At 45.0% G+C, this 24403-nt stretch overlaps 2 protein-coding genes across 2 annotated transcripts in view; both read left to right on the top strand.

Moving 5' to 3' along the window:
- The first annotated feature begins 699 nt into the window (after positions 1 to 699).
- Positions 700 to 11976, top strand: slc25a33 (solute carrier family 25 member 33). Its single transcript, XM_036531268.1, has 7 exons — positions 700 to 887; positions 4645 to 4818; positions 7465 to 7542; positions 8893 to 8993; positions 9620 to 9686; positions 10546 to 10826; positions 11129 to 11976. The coding sequence occupies exons 1-7, from the start codon at positions 847 to 849 to the stop codon at positions 11329 to 11331; spliced, it is 945 nt and encodes a 314-aa protein (XP_036387161.1). The 5' UTR covers positions 700 to 846; the 3' UTR covers positions 11332 to 11976.
- A 1558-nt stretch (positions 11977 to 13534) lies between these two features.
- tmem201 (transmembrane protein 201) overlaps positions 13535 to 24403 on the top strand; it is a 31265-nt gene continuing 20396 nt past the window's right edge. Inside the window, exons 1-6 of the mRNA XM_036532067.1 lie at positions 13535 to 13729; positions 16551 to 16671; positions 17016 to 17210; positions 20984 to 21163; positions 21573 to 21931; positions 22537 to 22740. Of these exons, the coding sequence (XP_036387960.1) occupies positions 13623 to 13729; positions 16551 to 16671; positions 17016 to 17210; positions 20984 to 21163; positions 21573 to 21931; positions 22537 to 22740 (1166 nt within the window). The 5' untranslated portion in view covers positions 13535 to 13622. The remainder of the gene's footprint in view (positions 13730 to 16550; positions 16672 to 17015; positions 17211 to 20983; positions 21164 to 21572; positions 21932 to 22536; positions 22741 to 24403) is intronic.

Here is a 24403-nt window from a genome sequence, read left to right as displayed (position 1 = left end):
GGAAAGGTTGCGGGTAGGGTTTCACAGAGCGTGTTTTGGGGGTGTGCTACGGAAGATGGGTGTGACATCGTATTTGAATATGGAAAAAACCTGGAGTAGCAATAATATCATGCGGCTTACCACTTAGCGTTAAAAGTTTCAACGCAAAATTCTGTTGCAGAGAACAGCAACAAATGAGAGTTATCTTATTCCACTTTTCACTGTGATACGGACTGAATGTACAAGCTAATATATTCATTACAGTTTTTTGGGCAACATATTCTTTGAGGTCATTGCCATGATATATATTTGCATTCATGCAGAATTTTAAAAATATATAGTATCTTATATACTGCACGCATTTGTGTCTGATTTACAAAAGTGCTGGCCGTTTATTTTCAATCAGGTAGGACATATCACTTCTCACATTGTTTCAAAACAAAAGTTTTACTTTGGCAGAGCATTAAACCTTACAAAACCTTGGTTATGCTTTACAGTTATAATTGCTCACAACATACGTTCTAATCATATGAATTTCACATTTGCAACTTCACACCCCTCCGTGTGAGCATCACGCAGCAGGACACCGATACGCCTGTCAGACGCTTTTTTTCATGCTAAATCAGTGGAGTATCACTTTCGAATACTGCGTCACGGACAACACCCCCGATCCTCCTCCCTGACGTCACTTCGCGTGAGCTTCATTGATGGCGCTTCCCGGAGTCGGCGCAGTACAAGTTTGCGAGTGTGGAAAAAGCCGGGTGGCCGAAGGAGGGAGAGAAAGACCTGGCTAGCTAACGTTGTGAGATACAACTAGGAGAAACTTTCTTCCCCAACGTACTCGCAGATTGCTATGAGAGCTTGAAAATGGCGCAGAAAGATACGTTCTTACATCTGTTCGCTGGAGGGTAAGTTGCGTCTCTTTTAAGTTCTTGTTTTTCCTTCCCAACTACCTAGGTAGGGGGTCAGTCATGCATAGAAGCAATGGTTAGGTGTCTAGGACCTGATTGTGACGATTTGTAACACTACACTCTTTAGCTGGCTAGCCGGGGCGCCATTTGACCTATTAGTCTAGCTGTGATGTGTAACCTTTTCATTAAAGTTTCATGTAACGTGTTAACTGTATGCGTAGCTAGCACGCCTTTCAATGACAAGGAAGCCTGCACAAGATGCACGTGTGTGCTGCACGTTACGCAAGGTTAAAAAGGACGAACATTTCTATGGGGCGCTTGCGCCGGCTTTCATTGTTCATTTTATGAGTCTACTCGGTAGCTAGCTGGCATTGTAAGAGCTACTCTATTATAATAGAACTAATTATAATAAGTTATGATAAAACATATGTAGCTGGCCGCTGGATGATAGTAGGTTGTCTGATTTTAGCTTGTTAGCCAGCTTGCTACATAGCTGACATATCCACTACTTAATTGCATGCTAGCTGGCAAGCACAAGAGAAAATGCTAACTGAAGTGTCTTCCCACATCGACATCACTCAGGTAGCGAGTTAGGTTTTCTACACACGGTTATATAAATTAGAACACGCATGAATTATTAACAATTTGCAAACTTGATATAGCTGGTGTATTGTAGAATGTGACATGAAACCACGCAATAAAGCATCATTTCGAGCTCATTGTTCGTCTGAACTGAATTAAGTGTATTAATGTCATTCATATTTTGTCATTTGAATTGTCTTAAAATATCGTCATGCATTTCAATTAAACTGTTAGTTTCTGTAGTTACAGTAATGCAATTTGCTCTCAATGCCAGCATTTTAATCAAATGTAGGATCCCATTCTCATCTCCAGTTCAACGTAATTTTCAGAAATGGAAGGCAATTTAATGTGGGTAACTGTTTTCAGTATGGCACTGTGGGGCAGATTGATCTGTTCCAATGTGGTCTGACACATCCTGTATATGTTCATTTGGCATTACAATGTGAAGCTGCTCACCTTTGCATTGTAGGTTGTGCTGGATAAGAATGTTTGCCAGATGTGTCACTGATGCCCCATGAGTGGGCATCCTTTGAGTGAAGGGGGTATTTTGACTGAAAGCCCTCTCCACCACGGGACGAGATTTAAACGTAAAGTTATAGCTTATAGTTAAAGTTAGCATAGTAAAGTTATACCCCCGCATGCTGCAGTCAGTGAAGTGGAGGTGCAGAAGTGAAGGTGTGATGTAACTTAACTAGCCAAACCAAAATACAAGCAGAGGCTGTTGGCTGACCTATAATTCAGAGTAGTCCTCTATGCGTTTCAAGTTTCAGCCCCTTTTTTATTGGGAGGATGCCTGCTTTACTGCTGGCACAATTTGCCCGGTGCAGTTTTAGCACTCCCGGTGAGGGAATTAGAGCTGCTGTCTTTTTATATATTTATATAAATATATAGCCACCTGCACCCACATGACTGCCCCATGACAAGGGCTGTCTGCTCTGTGTTATTTTAAGACAGCTGCTCAAGGACCGTGGCCTCCCTCCCTGCATCGAAAACCCTGCCTCATTTGGGTGTCTTTGGCTCTGTCCAAACACCCAAAGCTTCCTTTTTCCATGGCCAGATATAGCAGTCGTAGTCAAACCAGCCTACGAGAAGAGGGGGGGTGTTAGTTGTGAGTGTAACATTACCGCCTATTTCATTGAATTTTTTGCACTCAAGCACCAGGACGAAGCTAAGAGTTTTTCTTGCTTTTGCATGACCATTGAACTCTTATCCTTTAATTTTGAGGAAACATTATATATTCTAAGCCTTAGTCACCTGAGCACAGCAAAATAACTTTTATGTGTGTGGAAATACAAACTTCTTTTTGTACATAATAAAAAACTGAAATATATGTAAACACATATATGTATGTGTGTCTAGCTATAAATATATTTTATGAGTAGAATGAATATTTCAAGATAGAGTGTTGGCTGCATAGTAACTCAAGTTTATTAGCACAAGCTTGTGGTGATTGCATAATACATGACATGTTCTCACCATAAGGGGAATGTGCAGGCTGCCAGTTTTAAAAACCCAGCATGTGTTGCACAGGGGTGCACTGCACAGCAGTCCAGGGTTAGCATTTCTGGAGCTTGGCAAGACATGTGTTCCTTTGGGCTAGGTACTTAACCCATAATTGCCTCAGTAAATGTCCAGCTGTATAAATGGATAACATTGGCAAGACATGTTTTGTAAGACGTGGAGGCGTGCAGCGTCTGTAGTCTGGGACTTTACTCCCTGTATAGTGCTTCCTTTCATCGCTTACCTTCCCCATGCTTTGCTTATTTTTAACCCTGGTTTGCCAAAAAAATGTAAACACTTATGCTGATACACCACAATAAGCCCTACTAACACACCGAAACACAAGGTTTGCCTTATGGAGAACACCATTTCTAAGGACACCAGTCCTATTGATTGTGTTTCCTGTTCCCCTGGGATTCTGCAAAAGCAGATTAAGTGAGGAGCTGAATTGGTGACTAAGAGGTTTTTAGCAAATGAGAAACATGTAGATTTTGTTGGCCACAGCTGTGGTTTGTTAATCACTGAATTTCCAAGAGGGCCTCAGATGCACCTGGGTGCAATTTTCACTTGCAGGCTTCCCAATATGATGAATGGGGGTACACCCATATTATGAAGGTGGTACAGGCATTTGCCTTTGACTTTTTTGACAGTCGTATTGAATCAGAGATCTTTGTACAACTGCATGACACTAGGCCATATTTGATTATTTATGTTTAATTTAACTTGAATGCTCCCAGTTTAATTGGAGACAACATCTTCTCTCCCATAGTGCTGACCACCATATCTTATTGGCTAATTACTTTTGCCTGTCCGATCGAAGGCTTCTACGTCAAATACTGTGGACTCAGAGGGTCAGTCTGTGTCCATATTTGACTAGAGTGACCTTCAGAGTGGCTGAGCTGTGGTGTATACCTGGCCTGAAACTTGCAGACGCGTGCAAACGTCTCTGCATGTGACTCATTGTGAAACAAAATAATTAACTCTTCTTTTTTGTAAATTAAAATGGTCAAAATTATCATATTACAGCCAAAATATATTTCTTATAAAAAGAGCTATACAAACATATGATTCATGAGTTTGCAAACAAAGGTTCCAGGAAGTATGAGGAAGCAAAAAATGAAATGACATGAAACTTTAAAACAATGAGCTCACATTCCTTCCCACATGTAATTTCAAGAATAAAAGATCTATTGTTGCAAAAGTAATTACTTCCTGCAATATCCTTCTAGAAAAGCCTTCCTTCTAGTAAATAGTTGCTTTTCCTTTTACAAGAATATGCACAGAACTATGCACATGCTTTTTAGCATGATAGATGTGCAATGATGTTACATATGTTTAAAATGTCAGTCATTGCAGAAATTAAAAGCAATGTGGAAATAACAATTTCCAAATTTGGTTGTCATCTAGCATAGCTCTGACTTTGTTTTGGGTACATCCAAGATTGATGCCCCGTTTTCGTTTGGGGCATGGCTCTTGGAATAGCATGCGTCTAGATTGTCTGCCAGGCATTTTCCACAGCCAACCTGTTTTTGTTACAAAATGTTATGAAGTTGTTGTGAATTACTCTGATTTCTCACAGAATGGAGCTGGGAGTGGGGCGGGGGTGGATGGGTGAAGGCTGTAGAGCACAGTGGTGTGTATGGATATTGAGGGCCTTTCTGTCTGTTCGCAGGTGTGGCGGTACTGTGGGGGCCATCATGACCTGCCCCCTGGAGGTGCTGAAGACCCGGCTACAGTCGTCCGGGCTCACGCTCCGGCCCGTGTTCCAGGTCCAGCTGGGCACGCTGAGTGGCACCAGTGTCCTGAGGCCCGCCCCCGTCACGCCCGGCCTGCTGCAGGTGCTGAGGTGAGGCCGTCGCCTCGTTTCGGGTTGGGGGGGGAGAAGGGGGTGGAGGGGGAGGCTGGGGAACGGGGAGTCCTGTCTGTGAGGCTGCTTCTCTTTCACTTCATTTGATCGGTCCGAGTGTCTGGTGGCCCGTGTGAAAACGAGGATGTCGCAGGGACCCGGTTTTGCTTCCTGTTTGGAGCAGAGTCAGGGAGCACGGGGCCCTCGGCGGCCACAGGGCATGATGAGCAAGCAGTGTCAACCCCCCCCCCCCCGTGTATGGGTGACTGTCACGCTCCACTCTCACAGCTTACACAATTGCCCTCTGATGCCACTCCCATGACGACAGCCTGCCTTTGTGTGGTCTCGTGTTATGAGGAACAAAAGGATTAAGGAGGCAACGCCTTGATAGAGCAATTCAAGGTGGCCCTGCCTGTGGCCTGATCCAGTCAAAACCGGGTGGGACACACATTCACACAGGAAGGCCCCATCACTAGGGTAGAGGGAAGAAACTATTTTGAGCACGGCGGCCATTGCGATACCGTTTGCCAGGGTGGACACAGGGCGGGTATTGCAGTCTGGTGCGACCCCCATGGTATGGAAGGGTGGCATCACATTGCACCGGTGTTACCCCTTTGGGACATGTATCAAGTGTCAAGACTATCAAGAAGTTGCTGCTGTGGTGCACTGACATCACAGAGTCATGTCTGTCATGTCATGTCATGTCTGTTCACACACAGGTCAACATAGTGTGAACAATTTGTAATTTTTTATCGGAAGAAATAAAAAAAAATCAATGTTTAATTTATTGCGCATAAGAAAGAATATATGCTCTTTCAGCTAAGTGGTTGTTAAGGGGTCGTTTTGCACAGTAGTTTAACTCCGTGTTCAGAAATATGCATTTGTTGTGTATTTACTGTAAGTGCTTTACTCTGCACCCCCTGACATTTACACTGGTTTGCCTTGGCAGTGGGAGAAAATTTCTGGCACATGGACATGAGCTGTTCCTGAAGCTTTTGCCACCTGTACCAGATCCGGACAGTGTGCTAGGTCAGATTCGTTTTGTTTAGCATGGCAACATTTTGAAAGCTGGACTCTGAGACACGAAGAAGAAAATGGAACCCTGCTCACGTCTTTTAAGGCAGTCGGATTGGTTGTGGCCATTTGTAGTAGATGTTTTAAAAATGCCTTATCACATAAACTCCTAAGAACTAGAGGCAACAACCTGGATTTAAAGCTAAACGACTGATGTTAGTTATGGCCATGAATACATACATTTACATTTTACATTTATTTATTTAGCAGACGCTTTTATCCAAAGCGACTTACAAAAGTGCATACAGAGAGACAACGTGTTTGAAAAATGTGGCAAATATGAGCTGACTCATAAAATTCACAAAAGATAACAGACATAGATATAGAGATAACTGCATCATGTGTTATGTTAGGTGTGGCTGGTAACCGAGGGCCATGAATTTGCATTTTTATAGTCCATGCCTGATTAACTTGCCAAATGTGAGGTGAATGAATTAATATGAATAGATTAAGGTTTCACCCATATAGCTGAGGAGGAAGGAGAAAGTGCTACCCTTGCATAAGAGAATGACACATTTACTAATGTTCATGGGAATTTTCCCCAGAAGCCTGATTATGCTCTTTCAGCATTTCCTTGTGACCTCATATTTTCTGTGGGGTTCCCACAGCGGTCTCCTCTATCCTCGAACATGATCGCATGGGATCCCTACGTCCTGCTGACACCCAACACCTGACACCCCTCTCATATGCTGCGCCACTACGCCTCGGGTCCCCACCCCTCCTGTGGGGGTGGACTTGCTCTTTTACCAGTGTCACAACGTGCGTCAGATACAAAGGGGGCAAGCCCTGTCTGCGCATCTGCACTCGCGCCATCCTCTTGATCCTCTTGATTTTCCTGAGAAATGAGAAGGCCAAACTTGCATTTGACTGTAGGAATGAAAACAGGTCATCATGCTGTGTTTTGATCAGGAGCTTCTGAAAGTAACTCTCATTCTCTGTTATTGCTTCCTGATAACAGCACATATGAAAAGCAGCAGTCCCATTTGTTTGCCGGGTCTCCAGTCAGCTGCTAAACCCAGTCCAGCTGTGATTACCCCGGCAGGTTTATCTGGCTAGAGGGGGGGAAACGGGTATGGACTTCAGACCAAAATCCTTACAGGTCCCCGCAAGGTTGAAGACTGTTTTTCCAAACATGGGACGGAGTCCTCTGATGTTTGCTTGTGTCGTTATGTGTGTACTGGTTGTGTGGGTCAAGTCAACTCCCCAAGGGTCGCTAACCCTTCGCAGCAGATGGAGGTAGCAGGGCTCAAAGGACAAGGGACGGGGGTCTGCGCTGGAAGAAAACAAACTCGTTTGTGAAGAGGGCCTGGTGTGTGGGGCAATGATAAGAGGGAGGGGTCAGTGGGAACAATGACCTCTCCCCGCGGTGGGAGGTGGGGGCTGTGACGCACATGCCCTGTCCTTTGTGTGTTGACATGTCGGAGTTTCAGGTGGTTGGATTATACAACACATATCATTTACCAGGTGAAAAGAAAATGGGTCTAAAGCTCAAACAACAAGTGGTGCAGTGACCTCGAACATACCCATTCTAACAGTGCACCTTGTTTTGTCCTTTTTTTGATTATGTTTCAGGTCAATATTGGAAAAAGAGGGACCAAGATCTCTCTTCCGTGGCCTGGGGCCAAATCTTGTTGGGGTGGCGCCTTCGAGGTAAAGCAAAACTTTTCCATTTCCATTTCACTTTTTCATTTTCTACATAAAGACAAAGCAAAGGAGTGTCTTATTGTAAAAGCAAGATTTGAGGCGGATATTTAATTCTAGCTAAAAAAACGAAACACTTGCTATTATTGTTTATTCAAGGTTAAGAACAAAGGTTATTGTGTTCGGACTGAATACAGGACATAAGTTTTGTTTCCTGTTTGTTTTTGGCCTGGTCACGAAAGCACCTGAATACACAGTGCATATCACATATATGGATATGTGAAAAGGAAAGCAGTAGCTGTTCTGCCTGTCTAGCCTCCCCCTGTCTGACAGGACAGAGCGGCAATGGTGTTTGTGTGACCTTCTTCACTGGCGTCTCCCTCCTTCTGTCACAGTTAAGAGCTATTGAGAAATTCCCTCCCTTCCACCTACATCAACCGCTGAAAACATTTTGTTGACGCGGTTGATAAGTCACCAGGCAGATCAGGGAGCAAAAACAGCAGGCAGCCCATCCCAGAGGCCTTACATGATAAACTGAGTGGGCCGGGAAGGTGACATTGGCTTTCTGCTCGTGCTTGCGACAGAACGGACGAGCTGCGGCTAACCAGATTTGATGTTTTCGTTGTTCCTCGCCACACCTCCAGAGTGTCACAATGTTTAGGAACGGTTTTTTTCCAGTTATTCACAAAACGGAGATGGGGTGTGTGCGTTTCCTCTGTGAGGTGTTTTGAGTTGACATTTAGCTGGCCTTTTCTTGTGCAATCTGTAACATTTTACCAACAGCTACCCTTCATTAACAAAAGCTGCAGAAACTTCACAGTTAATGCCTCTGATGAAAAACTGAAACGGGTGCTTGAGGCAGTGTTAATTTTCTGCCAGATCTGAATCCTTATAATAAGTCAGCCAGAGGCCCACTGGTGGCCTAAATGGCAGTGTTTCAAAGGTCACTGCGAGGGAGGTTTAGGGATGGGGTTGGCGGTACAGTAGGTGCACTGTAGGTCTATTGTAAGCAGTTTGGCGGTCCCAGCACTCTGGTGTCCGGTTTCAAAGCCCCCATTGAGGAGACCTGCAGCATCAGCCCTGTGCCTGGCCGCTTATTTGGTCGTTTCCACTGGCGAGACACGGGATGTTCCAGAAATGCGTGTAATGGAGAGAGAACGAGAGAGAGGCCAGTGCTGAACAAGGGAGCTCATCGTGAGCTGTGTTTGCACGTGGGGGGCGAGGACAGGGAGGCAGCACTGTACACGTGGAAGCGGTGAAACCTGGAAATGGTGCAGCCCTCGCCGTATTGGTCCTGACCCTGCCTTGTGTTTTTTCCCTCTCCACCCCCTTCCCCCCTCTCTCCACTGCCACTCACAGGGCCATTTACTTCGCCGCGTACTCCAAGTCGAAAGAGATGTTCAACGGCGTCCTCGTGCCCAACAGCGGACTGGTGCACATGTCCTCAGCTGGCTTCGCAGGTGAGGCGATAGGAGCGGGCACGTGCACCCTGGGTGTGGCCGATTTAACATGGCATATGTAGAAACGGCGAACAGCGGGACTTTATCACAGGGCGCAAACTGGGGGAAAAATGGGGGATATCTGTCCTTGGGTGAAGGTGAATACGTTGTGCAACGTCCATTTTCCATACTGCCTGTTGCAAAAGGCGAACAGGGTTCATCCACCAGCTGGCAGGGTTACAGTGCTGTTTGCTTAGCAGCTGCCGGTGACAGCAGATGTGTAACAGTGCATGGTTGGAGAGCTGCGCATGCACTCGAGTGCAGATCATTGTTGCGATGCCTCACACAGCTTAACCGCGTGTGAGGGTTGTCAAAGATTTGCATTGATACCATGCCTGTGTAGTAAAACCCCATGAGCATCTGCACTCAGGTCCATCTTTAGGGAAATTCTGTTTTACATACATGTTAGTTTCCACAAAAACAAGCTGAGCATTTGGTTGACCCAGCTAGGATTTAGAGGAACCATCAGGGACTCCATTTAAACTCAGCTGCCATTGCTGGTTAGTAGCACTGCATGATGAAGCGTCCCTTATAAACTCTGTCTTTGGTAAAAGAAAGTAGGTTTCACCAGTATATTTCTCTTTCAGCGTTTGTTACAAACTCCTTGATGAACCCCATCTGGATGGTCAAGACCAGGATGCAGCTGGAGAAAAGGTAGTGTCTCAGAATGTGTAAAATGCACTGTTCCACTAAGAACCTTGTGTCACACTCATGTAGCACCTTAAGGTATTCTGATGTGAGATGCTGACAGAGAGGCTGAGCAGGCTAATGCAATCAGGTTCTGAGGTTTTTAATACATGCAGCTCTGTGTGGCTTCAAAGGGAGCCCCCTCGCCACACAGAACAGTTGCACTTGAATTGCTCTTTGGCTGTGCAACTGTAAGCACATGACTGGAGCCAGATTATAAATATCCAACCTTAGAGTGCCGGTGCGCGCCCCGGAGGCAACGGCTACGTGTTCCGCAATGAGCAGAGGTCAGCACTCTCGCGCTGCCAAAAGAACAGTATGTTTGAACTGTGCGGCATGTGAATATCGTTCTAAAATATCTCTGGCTGCCCCCTACCACTCAGCCCCCAGTCACCCTTTTGGGTTCTGCAGAGGAAACCAATGTAACCTTCATCACCAAATCTGATATTTTGAAATTGAATAACATTTTGGATTGCTTGCTTTCCTCGAGGGGGAAAAACTACAATCATGCCATTTTTAAGTGCAATTTAATAATTTTTTGCTTGTATGTCATTTGAAATTTAAATGAAAGGTAATTGATGTCTGTGAGTGCTTTTTAAAACTGTCCTTATGATGCATTGAAAAACATGGTCAGAAATGCAAAACCAAGGCAGTTAATCATGGCAAATGAAGAAGCTGTGATGAATATGTATATTATTCCAAACCACACTGAAGGCCTCATTCCAAAGGATGGGGTTCAGACTGCTGTTCTCAGAACAGTGGGTTTCGGTGGAGCTGGTTCGTGTCTCCCCCCCTTGTTCTGACTCGTTCTCCCCCTTCCCCTCAGGGCTCGAGGAGAGAAGAAGATGAACGCATTGCAGTGCGCGCGGTACGTGTACCGGACGGAGGGGGTCCGCGGCTTCTACAGGGGCCTGACGGCGTCGTACGCCGGCATCTCGGAGACCATGATCTGCTTCCTCATCTACGAGACGCTGAAGAAGCACCTGGCTGACAATCGCTTCAGCCCAGCCAATAGTGGGACCGACAAAAGGCCGTCCGACTTCCTCAACCTCATGGCTGCTGCAGCCATCGCCAAGGGCTGCGCCTCCTGCATAGCCTACCCACACGGTGAGCGAGGGGGTTCCTCTGGTCAAATCCGGTCAAAACCGCCTGCTATAGTTGGAACGACATCCAGCAAATGACCTTGTGCCACCTTGTACCACATCGGTGGCTCAACTCTGCCCCCTTGTGGTGCAGGAAACACCTCTACCGTCATAAGGGTTGCTGACTGTGTATTGCAGGTCACTGCCACACTGTAATGAGCAAAGTAGGCCTGTTTTTGAGTGCGCTGACTTTGAATGCATGTGCATGGCGGTATTGCTTTAGTGTCGGTCTGTTTCTGACTCAGCGATTTTTCTCTCAATCCTCAGAGGTGATCCGGACGAGACTCAGGGAAGAAGGGAGCAAGTACAAATACTTTTTCCAGACGGGGCGCTTGGTTGCATTAGAGGAAGGCTACGCTGCCTTCTACAGGGGACTCGTGCCACAGCTCATCCGACAGATCCCCAACACAGCCATCGTGCTCTCCACCTACGAGCTCATCGTCCACCTGCTGGGGGACGCCTCCCAGTGACAGGAAGAGAGGGGCTGGGCCACCCGGACTGGACGGGGGCGGGGAAACGACGCCCCCCTAGCGATTTGCACACGGGACACTCCGACATGCCACGGAGACGGACAGCTGGTGCTCCATACGCATTCTTAGCACGTGCAAAGACATTTTCCTGAGGGAGTTTGGGGGGAGAACAGATTTGATTTTTGATCCAAAGACTTTTTAAACCTGCCTTTATTTTATTTAAAGAATATGTAATATAAGTTATTGTATTCTTTGTGGACTAAAATATCTGTGTCTCCCCACTGAGTGACATCCAGAGAGGGTGATTGGAAATACTTTTATTTCCAGGTTGTTTTTCTTTCCAAATGGATCATTATGTAGCACAGTAAATCAGTGCAGTGAATAGAACAGGTCATCGGATAACCCATACAGCACTGCGAAGATATTTATTGTTATTGTCATTATTTGCTATTTTTTTTATAACTATTAAATCTCCGAAGAAATGGGTTGCCACTTTAACAACAGTGTCTGTGATCCTGTCTGAATTTCCTGTTGAAATCATGCACATGAAGGTATACAGAATACAGAATGTTCTTCTAGGCCACCATACTTACACTGCCTTATATAAACTGACCAATTATTATAAGGCCCCACTTATAATAATTATTCAGTTTACCACCTGACCTTACTTTGGAGCCCAAACAGGAAATGGTTTTGACATCCCTCCAGTCATGCAGTGCCTTTTCCTCTGGTTTGGGCTCCAGGTTATGCTACATGTTAAATATTATTTTAATGGGGGTGCTTGGTTAGTCTGAAACTTTGAAGCTGATTGTTCTGCTCAGTCATGGCCACAGTGTTGTTGCACTTGGCCAGAACTTTAAGTTTGGCTTTAATGATTTTATTTTTATTAATTTTGGAGAAAATACTTTTTTGTGGATAAAGAAACGGAGGACCTAAATGCATTCTAAAGTGGCATAATAAAATGCATTAATAAACATTTACAGTCATACAACTGATTCAGACCACTGACTGCCAGTGGAGCATTATGCTTTTCTGCATCTAGATTAACGCTGAGCGCAACTGGTCCTTTCAAAAACCTGAAAAATGAAAGCCCATTACTTCAACATTATATTAACTTTCTGACTTTGAATTGCTAATTTAGCCTGAGAGCCACATAATGGATATTGCAGACATGTTGCAGGCCTTTCATCATCGTATTAAGTAGACCATTCTGCTTAATGGTGTGCTAAATGTATTTAGTTTGAATTTGTCCATGTTCAGAAGCACTGTGAAGTTGCTGAACCATAGGTGGATTGGAGATGCCTTATTTTCTTTGTGGTAGGTACACAGAGCAGATTGTCCTGTCTTCTAATGGCTGTAATTTGGAGCTTTGTTTCACAGTTGCTCAGTACCTTTCAAACAAGTCTTCAGTCCACCCTTTTTTCTGAGAAGTTTTCGGTCTTCTACATAGTTTTTACATGAGTTATGTCATCTTTGTGGCGACATCCTGGCTGCAGTCTAATGTGTAGATGAAGCCAGTACATTCTTTTGAAAAGATAAGGTTCGCTGTATGTTATCTTCCTGTGTTTTTTTTTTTTTCATTCCTCTGAAAATAACATCAAGCTCATGCTTGTTAATAGACCTATTCATACAGACCAATTTGCAAACTTGTTTGTAACATTCCTCCATGTTCTCTCTTTAATGGCAGTTTGAACGCGTTTTGTATAGAGTGCACATACACTTCAGACGACATTATAATGCAAAGTGACTGGGATGGCAACTCGTTTCCTCCAACTTGCTGCTCTTGGTTGAAAATGAACATGACAAGTTAAGTCTGTAGACAGCTGCCACCTCGGTGACTACACGTCACTATTGTGTCGTTTGCCGAAGAAACTAACCCTCCAACCACTGCTTCTAAATCAGTGTCCATTTTTTAAACAAAATATTTGGTGTAAGGATTTGGTATAGGTGAGCTCATTCCAGACCTGTTGATGGCAGCATAAAGTCACCGGAATGAGGAAAGGATTGTGAGAAAGCAGTCTGGAGTGCAGTCCATATGCTACATATCACCAAACGCCTCACTTACTCATCTCTCTCTGAAATATATTCCTAAAATACACCGATTATTATAACAATTCCGACCACGTGGGGGGCTTTGTGAGATTTCAGCTCTGATTGGCTGTCTTCTAGGTTCACAGGCGGGGCTCGACAGCGGTAAATCATCCAGCTGGTCACTCTGTGGTAAAACGGCTAGCTTGCTAACAAGCTAGTCAAAAAATATTTCGCCCGAGAGAAAACGCGGCGAATGGAGAATGGAGTTTTTTAACCAGATGCTAACAGAGTATCCCCATGCAACTTACGGAGGCGTGGGAGCGACGGCTTGCGCCGCCGGGGCCCTGGTTTACAAGGTAGCGACGCGGTAAGTGGCCAGCTAGCTCGCTGCAGCTAGCGAAGCACGTCATAACAAAGGCCTCGCGCGCTGGAACGGAGGGTTCGAAGCCGGAGTTGCGGGCGCGCGGGTGCACATCGCGCCCTCGTGTTAGCGGCTTCTTGTCAGCGCGATCGCTTTTGAGCAGAACTGCAGTAACGGAATTTGTTTGCTTTCTCGTCACGCTCAGCGCGCAGTCCGAAGTCTCGCACAGTGACTCACATTGTGCGGCGCCTGCACCGCCTTCAGCTGTCATCCTTTTGCACCGAAATGCTTCTGAATCGAAGCATATTGTCTGTCCTTACGTTAGCAATGCTGTTGGTCGGGTAGCTAAAGCAATGCCTGCAGTTTAGTTCGATTAGAGGATTAAATCGCAAAATCTCGTTTTCGCTGGTTACGATAGCTCAACATTTTGTAATGCAGAATAGCGAATTCCGGACATTCAAATGAATGCCCCAGTGGTTACCCGGTAACTTAACGCTGCTAGTCAACGTAGTTAAACATAGCCAGCTAGCGAGATAATATGGACATAGGGTGGAGTAAAAGTTAAAGCATTCGCATTAGGTATAGGTAACTTGCTACCTAGCGTGCTATCCACCTAACTTTATTTTCAGCATCGTTCCAATGAATGACATATTTTGCTCTGACAGCTACCTTCTGATCACCCCCAAATAATGTCTCAGTATCATTCTTTTTTGCAGACATAGCATTGCTTTATTTCTAGACACTTTGACACTGTTACTGACGTTTTTACTCTGGTACCGCTTTTAGTAATGTCTCTCTTCAGTATGGCACTGTTTATTGCAGTACATACACTTGTAAATGGGGTCTGACGTTTTTTCTTCCTCTGTTACACTTTTCATGGGACCTGAAATACACTAGCCTGTTATGTACCAGATCAGCAAGTGTAATGTACGTGATACAGCAGCTGTGAAAAATTTGTGTACGAATTACGATGTTTAGCTGTCCGTAGAACTTCAGTTCACTTTTCTCAAGCCAATAACCACTGGCAGACGTGGCCGGCACCCGCCTGAGGAATTAGCTCAGTCTTTGTACGCCGAGTTTTGCCAGTGCAGTTGGCTTATGACTCGCTCACGAGAAGCAGCTGTTGGGGCAAGTGTCCAGTTCGCGCAGGAGCAAGAGAACAACTGCTGGACAGGAGTCCCGGTCCTCACCACACTACCCTCATCAGTGTTGTCAGAAGATCCGCCACACGCACTCAAGTCTAAATCGAACAGCAGAAAGGAAGCAACATATTGACGGTCAATTGTATATTTTGTCTATAATTAAATTAACGTGTATTCGAAAAATGTGGCCTTGCGAAGAGACATACGCACGCACAGAAATGTCTTTGTTCTGTGACACGGTTACTTGGAAAAGGGAGACAATATGGCTTTGAGCTGGATTATACAGGGCTACTGTGTGGCAGGAGCAGCTGAGATCTAGTCAGTTGTTTACGTACAGGGTTTAGTGACACAAAGGGGACAGTATTAGTGGACGGGGTGGATGATCTTGGGGGCTTTCTTTGTTGGTCCTGGGGCGTGAACCACACAGTCGTGATGAAAGATGGAGGACCTGATGTTTCCCTGCTGTGCTCAGCACAGCGATTGGTGTTTTCGTGCCCCATTTCGCTGCCCACTGTCCGTGTGTATTAAGGTCACAGCCTTTCAGGATGCCTGGTTTTGGAAGATTCCGCATTAGAGGAACTTAAGTACGTTATCAGGCTAATGCTGACGTTTCTTATAGCCTGTACTTGTCTGGCGGTCCCATGCCTCTGTTTTGGAGATGAGAAATTCCTCAGCACTTTCACAGTGCTGAATGCTGAAATGAGAAGGCTGTTTATGTGACCACGTGCTCTCTCCGAGCGCCAGGGTCGCCAGCCCGGAATTCAAAATCCCGGGGCAACGTTCTGTCGTTTCGGATAAAGAAAAACAAAACTGTAAGCTAGCTTCTTACACCGTCAATACGGAAACACGTTTATTATAGGAAGGTTCATGTTTCTGTTGAAACTCACAAATGTATTTTTAAAAAAATCTTAAATAAAAAAATCCTAACTTTCAGATGACTTTTATATTGCACACGTCAATACTAAATCAGTGACCATTCGGCCAATCTGACTGAAGCCAAACTTTGTAACCCTTTTTTCAAGCGTCAAACTGGAGGCGTACTGGCATTCCCCCTCGCTATAAAAGGAAACCGATTAAATCTCAATGACACACAGACTTTTTGTGTGTTCGGGCAGGAGAAAAAATATATCCTTGTTTCCAGGTAAAATGCATAGTTTCAAACCATCCTGCTTCATAGTAGTGTTTCAAAACAGAAAAAAACAGTAAGTTTAACTCCTCTGAGTAACAGAGTAACTCCTCTGTCTGCATTTGCTTATTGGCAGATTAATTACTCTTTATTACTCATCTCAAACCACATGAAGGAAACATTTTGTTTATACATTATTAACAGTAGCAATTTTGGCATTCTGTACTTGCCCGAAGCTTTTCTAGGTTAAGACCAAACACTGCAAACTGGTTCAAATGCACCCGTGCCTTTTGCCGGAGAGGGTTAAGTCAATGTGGACTGACAAGCAGAACGGCATCTGACTCTTAGCCATTTCATCTCTGCCAGCTCAACCACATTCAAATCAGGAGCGGTCCTTAGTAAAATTACTGTGAAGTCAGTCATGGTGGGTGGGGGGATTGAGAAAGGAGGCACATCAAGCAGATTTGTTTAAATAAGCTGTGGTGTAGGATTCAGTAAGATGAGGGTTTATTTGTAGTGGGCACGGTTTCCTTTTAAAGGGCCTGTTTTCATCCGACAGAAAGAAGCCCACACACGTGAACGTGAACTGCTGGTTCTGCAACCAGGACACGGTGGTCCCGTATGGAAACCGAAACTGCTGGGACTGCCCCAACTGTGAGCAGTACAATGGCTTTCAGGAGGTGAGGCATCACACGGGCAGAAACCGTCAGGGTTTGCCTTGTTACTAGACTTCTGCTGTTTTATGCTTGGTGATTTTGTGTGCTTAGCTTGACTTCCAAGTAATAGTATTGAGCAGGACAGCGGTGCCAGGTTTTTGTACACTCAGTGGCCACCCAGAGTATTTATGTATTTATGTACTTATTTATGTTTTATATAGTCAAGTCATTTCAAAGTGTAGATTGATATAACAGGCTCAGCTGGTTTACTAGAATTTATGAAAATAAAACAACTGGGTCATTGTCAGGTTATCCAACATGTCTGACATGTCATTTGACCTTCTGACTGTTCTGAATGCACCCTCTAGAACGGGGACTACAACAAGCCCATTCCAGCCCAGTACATGGAGCACCTGAACCACGGCGTCTCTGCAGGCCTGCCCCACCCCGAGGCCACCAAGACACTGCAGTGGGTCAACTGCCAGATGCTGCTGTGCAAGAAATGCAACAACAACCAGACCCTGAAGATCAAGCAGCTGGCCTCCTTCGTGCCCAGGGAAGATGTATGTGGCGGCTCTGTCTCTCCTGCTCTTTGTCTCTGTGTCTGTCTCTTTCTCTCTCTCTCTCTCTCTCTCTCTCTCTCGCTCTCTCCCTGTCTCTCTCTCTCTTTGAGTTGAAGCCTGATGTTCTGCCCAAGTAGCAGTTTGCCCTTTGGTTAGGGGCTCCCAGACCATAAAAATCAACAATCCACCTATTTTATGTTATCCCTGCCTCCCACACAGTGTATTCAATTGACGATTGACAATTTGGTCTTTCCCTATCGCACATCAGAGTGCAGGTTAGTTATTAAATCATTGAACTTTTTATTTGACTCAGCATGTGCCGCACTCCCTTGATTGTAGGAAAGCTGTTAACACTCAGAAGTTCGAGTGCTTTGTTGTGTCGAGCCGACTAGGGGAAACTCAGTTGACCACCAATTTGAAGTGATAAATTGGCCTTTTAGTGTCTTTCAGGATGGACATGTAGCATCTATCCTCACAGTCCCAATGAATTGTCCCAGTGAGCGTGCACAAGTGGAGCAACATTAACACTCTGGAACTAGAGAACCGATTTCATAAATTAGGTCATGGTCGTTTCCCTTAGGATGCAGTGCTGTTGTATGCTCTGATTCTGTTAACTTACCTGAGCTGAAATTTGACTGGTAACCTCACTCGCAGCTTGCATATCATTGAGACTGTGAATGAGCCTCACATCTCTGATTGACTAGGGCATTCCCACCAATTTTTCAGAATGTTAAATGGAGAATTGACTAGGTTAAAACTGTCCTGTTCATTTTCAGCAGCTCCATTACGTTGAATGGTTAGGTGTAGTCAGCTTGATGAAATAGAACCCTAAGAGAGAATTGGATTTCTCCATGGATATAATGGAGAATAACAATATATTTATCAAATGCACTGTTTTATTTTGTTTACGTCTCAGTGCTTCCTTTACATGTGTTATGTGTTAAAATACACACAGATCCAATGTGTCATTCTTGACCTGTGTCTCATGACCAGCCTTGACCCCTCTCATTACCAATGATATATACAGTAAATGGAAACTTTGGGGTGGATGTAGTGCAGTATGCATGTTGCACACCAGGGGGCGCAGTGTGCGCACATTTGGATTTGGCCATTAATCGCTCTGCTTCTGTTACAAAGTGAAAACATTTCTCCATAGAGCTATTAATTGAATACTGGTCTTGTCATATTTTGTCATTTATGTCGATTGTATACATTGTTTGACAGGTATTTCTTCTCTTTGATAGACATTTAAGAAATGTGTTTTTGCTAAACTACCATAAATGTTAAACTTTGCTGTTATGTTAAATGTTAAACATGGCATTGAGGCCTAATTTATGAACTAATAGCCTTTATCACTACGTGAACTTGCTACAACTTATATCTTTCTAGTAGTGCAGACTTTCTTCCAACCATAAGCTGCAAAAGAAACTGCAGAAAAGAAGTCAAATTCAGATCAGTACTCGATAGCTCATTTAGGCCTAATTCATTAAGAGTTCAGAGGGAATGAAAACCGCCATATTTAGTCCATACCTAGCAACGGGGTTCGAAATGCCTTTGGAGTTTTTGGCAGGTGTATGTAGCTAAGAAACATGAATAGAAATCGTTATGTTAAGGTATTGCAGCCTCTCAGGCCATGAAGCGGCCGCTACCCAGATTTGGCTCTGTGCAGCTTTTCACCCTCAACCTGAGATGTCGCACTCTGCGCAGCTGCTGCAACCCCTGCCTCCGTGACGCTCAATCCATCAGCGGGAAAGTCCCCGCTCCTCTGTCTGTCTGTCCGTCCGTCCATCCGCCCGTAAGGGCCGCAGCCAGCCCGCTCCTCTGTCCGTCTGTCCATCCGCCCGTAAGGGGCGCAGCCAGCCCGCTCCTATGTCCGTCTGTCCATCCGCCCGTAAGGGGCGCAGCCAGCCCGCTCCTCTGCCTGGTTTCAGTCTCAGTGGCTAGCTGCAATGTGTTGTGTTCAGTCACCCCCCCCCCCCCCCGTGTGCTGCCAGAAGCTCAGCCAGCTGTGCGGGGCCGGCACCTCTTAAATATCAATCGCCATGGCTGTGCGAGAGCAGGGGGTCACGCCGAGGTCACCTGAAACTGCTACTGTTCCCGCCCCTGTGATGGGACGTGCTTGTGGTTGGGGAGCTTTTTTTTTTTCTTCCGTTTGTTGGAGCGCAGAGTGGTTTTACCAGAAATGTACGATTCGCTCCCGCAGGTACGGTGAGCTCAGCTAAAGGCTCGCTCGATAAAAATCAAGGCTGGAATGACAGTCAGGAAGGCGAGTCCTCACGGATGGCTGACTTTCCCTTCAGTGCAGCTGCTGAACATTTGCGAATACGGTCTTGTTTGACACATTTTTTAAAAGTTTGAGCCTTGCTATGGTGAAAGGAAACATCGTTAACCCTTCCACTCTCCGTCTCGCTGTGTACACCTGTCCAATACTCACCTGGTAGCCCTGTGTTGTCTTTGTCACACAACATGCATATTAAATATGATGGATAAAATCTGGAATGGGAGCGACTTCGGTGGAATTGATGTACCTATGATTGGTGGCCTTTTTTGTTACTTTCCATCAAATCCATGTTAAATTTCATAGGGATGTTTGTTTATTTAGAACATAAGAACATATTATGACGAGAACAGGCCATTTGGCCTAAGCTCGCCGTTGCAATTAAAGAGTATCCAAGACTGCATCAAGTCTGGACTTGAACACAGCAAGGGTCTCTGCCTCAACTACATGACCTGGCAACCTATTCCATGATAACTCTTTGTGTAAAATAATACTTCCTTATATCAGTGCGGAAATTTGGTATATATGTAAAAACACTCCTGGCTTATTAAAGAACAGGTGTTGTCCAGGCCACAGGTCACAGACCTGCAGCAAAAACTGATGCACTTGTGGAGAGATTAGTGACATTTATGAGAATCACATCTAGAATGTGATCTAGGTCTAGGACTAAATATATTTTTAAGTATAGTATTAAGTATAGTCATCACCTTATGCTGTGTCACATTAGATTCTACATTATGTCTCAGGTGTCTTACAGTACAAAGTCAAATTTTCTATCAGGAAATATCATCTTTTGTCATGGTCCATTGAAACGAATGTTGTTCCTACAGTTAACAGTTTCAGTATATCAACACACCGAATGCTACATCAGGTTTGTTTTTTAGATTGCATGATACTTATAAGGTCGTTTATATCATGTTTATGAATGGTGTTCAGTGGTCGCTGTAGAGATGAGGAGCCTAAGCAGAGGTGTGGTAGCCAGCTCTGACACGTTAACACCAGTACAGCCATCAAAAACACCACTGCTTTTCAAATAATATCAAGCGTTAAATACCTCAGGTTAAGTGCCTGCCAGGATAACCAAGTGCAAAGGCCTGTTTGTTGACAGGCAAGGGATCTGGTTGCACAATACCTCTCACCCAAGGTGTAGTTCAGATGAATTGCTGTTAGGAGAGAGATGTGGTCTGTTTAAGGCGTGGTAATCAATAGCAGAATGTCAAAGCTTCAGAGTGGAGGCTGCCATGTAGACTTGCACACTCAGATTGATCCTAAAGTACAGAGCTATTTCTCACTGCTGTTTGTCTGTAGTGGGGTTGATCAAATCCATGCACTGTTTGGCCTTGAACTTTTCTTTTTTTTAAGTGTTTGGTGTCAAACTGTTAACATTTGACAGGTACGTTGTTAATATAAGTGATTGGCTTCTACAGCATTCACACAATGTAGATTTTTGTGGCTTGTGGGGGGTCCAGGCTGACTGTTGTTTCTTAACAACCAGGAGAAGTATGACGAGGAGATAGAGGTGTTCAAGCATCACCTGGAGCAGACCCACAAGCTCTGCCGGCCGTGCCAGACAGCAGTGGAGTATTACATCAAGCACCAGAACCGGCAGCTCCGTGCTCTGCTTTTCAACCACCAGCTGAAACGCAGCCGTGATGGCAACACGGCCTTCATCCAGGTGAGGACGCAGAGTCCGGCGCAGAGACACACGTATGCGTGTACATAGACACACATGCACAAACGCACGTGCCCATACACAGACACCACCACAAAGCCACACGCACACACAGAGTCCAGCACAGGCGTGCAGTCATAGACACATGCACGCAATTCAGCACAGAGGCATACACTCAAACGCACGCATAGAGTCCTTGTATTTATTCTGTGTTAGAAAGTGGGGTAGGTAGTGCACTGATATCAGAGTGAGCAAAAGCTATGGAGAGAAATGGAGACAGGTTCTTCAGTTTTTAATAAGCATATCTAACAAGGTGCAAATACAGTAACAGAACAAATGTATAAATGTTCACATTTTGAAACGACCGTTTTAGAAGCATATCTTGTTTCTTTACCATCTCTTCTCTATCTAGAGCCCGTATACCTCCACCACACCCGGCTGGGTGATTTTCCTCCGGGTGCTGGCCTTCCTCACCTGCGCTTTCCTGCTGGCGGTGGCCTTGTATGGACCCGGGGAGCCCCTCGCCTCCAGCAGTCCCCCGCAGACCCAGAGCGGGGGAGTGTCTGTTCCCAAACCAACCCCCGGTCACGGCCCGGTCAACGGCAGCACCGAGGACAGGCGTGCGTGGCCCCAGCTGCTGGGCCTGCTGCCGGACGAGGCCCTGGAGAACGTGAGGCTGCTGTGGAACTGCGGCAGGGACCACCAGGTGGCCGTGGTGTCTTTGGGCCTGTTCACCTGCGTCACCAGCATCTTCCTGGCCGGGCCTATCAGGTGACCCTCCTCCTGCTTACGTAAGAAATGAGAATGAGATGACATACTGCAGAATAGTCCTGACACAAGGAGTTGCACTGGAAACCCTAGTGTCTTATGGTACCAAATCAGAAAGACACATTAGGACACAGTTCAGCAGGCTTTCACATGCCAGCTGTTGGCATTCTCCAGATGGCAAACTACTACAGACAGGATAAGGCCAGTGCTTCTCTTGCCTGTGGATCACCTGATGGGAAAAGCAATCTGTCAGTTAAGTGAAAACTAGACATTAATACAAACATTAAAATAAACCTTCAAAATCTAGTGTGGTTTCACTAAAATAGCATTTGTGCCTTGATGTTTTTTTTATTTTATTTTTAAGACCGTTCTCTTTGCTGTCAGATTATTTTAAAAACTACAACTTTAAAGGAAGGAAAATGAAAACCATGATCGCTGTCTCAGACCCAGATAAAATCTCATCACAATGCACTTTGTCCAGTTCAGTAATGAATTCAAGCACATTTTGAACATTTCTCTTTACTCAGAGCATATAGGCTGTGCACACTGCAGTTAGATATATCCTGGGCCTAAGAATCGCACCTTTTCCGCTCTGCGATCCACGGCAGGCTGAGGCGGATCGACGCTGCGGCCTCCATCCTCTGGTTCGCGGTCATGGGCCTGCACCTGGCGGAGTGCTACCTGAAGCAGGACGCTCCCAGCTGGCTGGACACGGTCAAGTTGAGCGCCACCTGCCTGTGCTGCCTGGCAGGCTTCGCTGCAGCCGCCGCGTCGCACGCAACCACGGGCCAGAGGAGAGCCAGAGGTCACAGGTCAGAGTCTGAACAGTGACGCTCAAACCGTTCCCACAACAAAGCAGAAACAGACAGAAAAGCAAACAAAGAAACCGTAGGATCCGCTTGTGAATGAGGTCTGTGTGGAGTTTGGCTTCCCTTTCATCTCTCCCCTCTTCCCTCTTCCTTGGCTACGATTAACCAATTAACCAGTTAATTCATTAGTGGATAATCAGTACCATTCTGCTTTGGGAATTCTGCAGTGGCATGTGCACAGGTGCACACTAGAACACTTTTTTACCTCTTATCAAAAATGAAAACGGTTCTTTTTTTAGCCACAAAACATTTGCTTGTTTTGTAAAGGATTTTCAGTTGTCTAAAATCAACACTATTTTTCTTTTGTGACGGTGTGCAGTGTTGCACTATATTGTTTTGAGGGTGAGCATTTAAAACACTACAGTCCTCTTTTTTCATGGGCATTTTAGCATTTCTAGCCCTAATACTCACTATAAGGAGAAATTTTCAGAGAATTTTCAGAACCATAGTGCTCTGGGGTTGGGGGTGGATTGGTCAACATGTGTTTTATCTGTAGTATGTTAAATGCTTTTCAACATATGTAAATGTATAAATGTAACCACAATCAATCCACTTTGCATTCAAACAATGGCCTATTCTAAAAATCGGGTCCATAAAATGCCATTCGTCTAGTACCATCTGGAACATTTCAAAGCAACATCCCTCAAAAAGATACCGATGTCAGTCCTCATAGATAATAATTAAGGAATTTTTATTGACAACAGATTTAGGAGTTGGTTAACTTCAGTACAAACTGGTATGGAAATACCAATCAAAATCATCATTGCATGACAGCATCATGGTGAAATGGTACTATTTACCAGACAGAGCAACTGCTAGCTGGACCCTTTGTGATGTTATGGTATTTTTTCTTGGTTTATTCACATTGAGATTTTAATTAATGTAACAAAAGACAGCAGTTACTAATAACATGAAACTTTGTACTGAAACCTTACACTACCTGCTGGCAGTAACATTACCTTGCCTTGCAATGTGTACACAGAAGGAAAATAAGAATGTAACGATTCTGCGGAGAAAAGCTGAATAAGGGCCAAGTGCAGGATTTTGCACCATCACTGAAACTGGGCAACAGTATGTCCTTAGCAGCAAGCTCAAACAAGCAGGGCCATACCAGGAAGTGGCTGTACTTGTGAACGCAGCAAGGGAGAGGTGCTTTCCTCCAGCGGCTGCTACCTGAAATTATTGAGCTGGTGACACAATGAGCCAGCGGTTTTGTGGCTGTCTCAGCAGGAATCCAGCCGTTGCTTTACAAGCCCATTCCCTTAACCACTACACCACACTGCTGCCACCGTGGTGAGATGCCCAAAAGACCCCGTCACACCCCAGACTCTCAACCCCGGCTGCTCTTTATCATTACAGCAGGTTCGTAAAAGATGAGGGTACATTAGTGTGGTGTACCTTTGTGTCTCCTCGTGTGGCGTCAGTTCTGAAGACTGAATGTTTATGTACATGGGTTGTTCAAATGAAATCAAATTGTATTTCTTGACCTATTTAATCAAATCAGTCTATTTTCAGCAGTGGAGCAGGGGTGTTCAAGCACTTATCCCATTTCAGGTAGTCAGACTTAGGCCAACCATACTCTATTTGCATGGAAAAAAAAAACACT

This window comes from Megalops cyprinoides, chromosome 6 (assembly GCF_013368585.1).
Source record: "Megalops cyprinoides isolate fMegCyp1 chromosome 6, fMegCyp1.pri, whole genome shotgun sequence".
NCBI classification, from domain to species: Eukaryota; Metazoa; Chordata; class Actinopteri; order Elopiformes; family Megalopidae; genus Megalops; species Megalops cyprinoides.
Note: the sequence above shows the minus strand (reverse complement) of the source record. Positions and strands in the feature narration are given on the sequence as shown.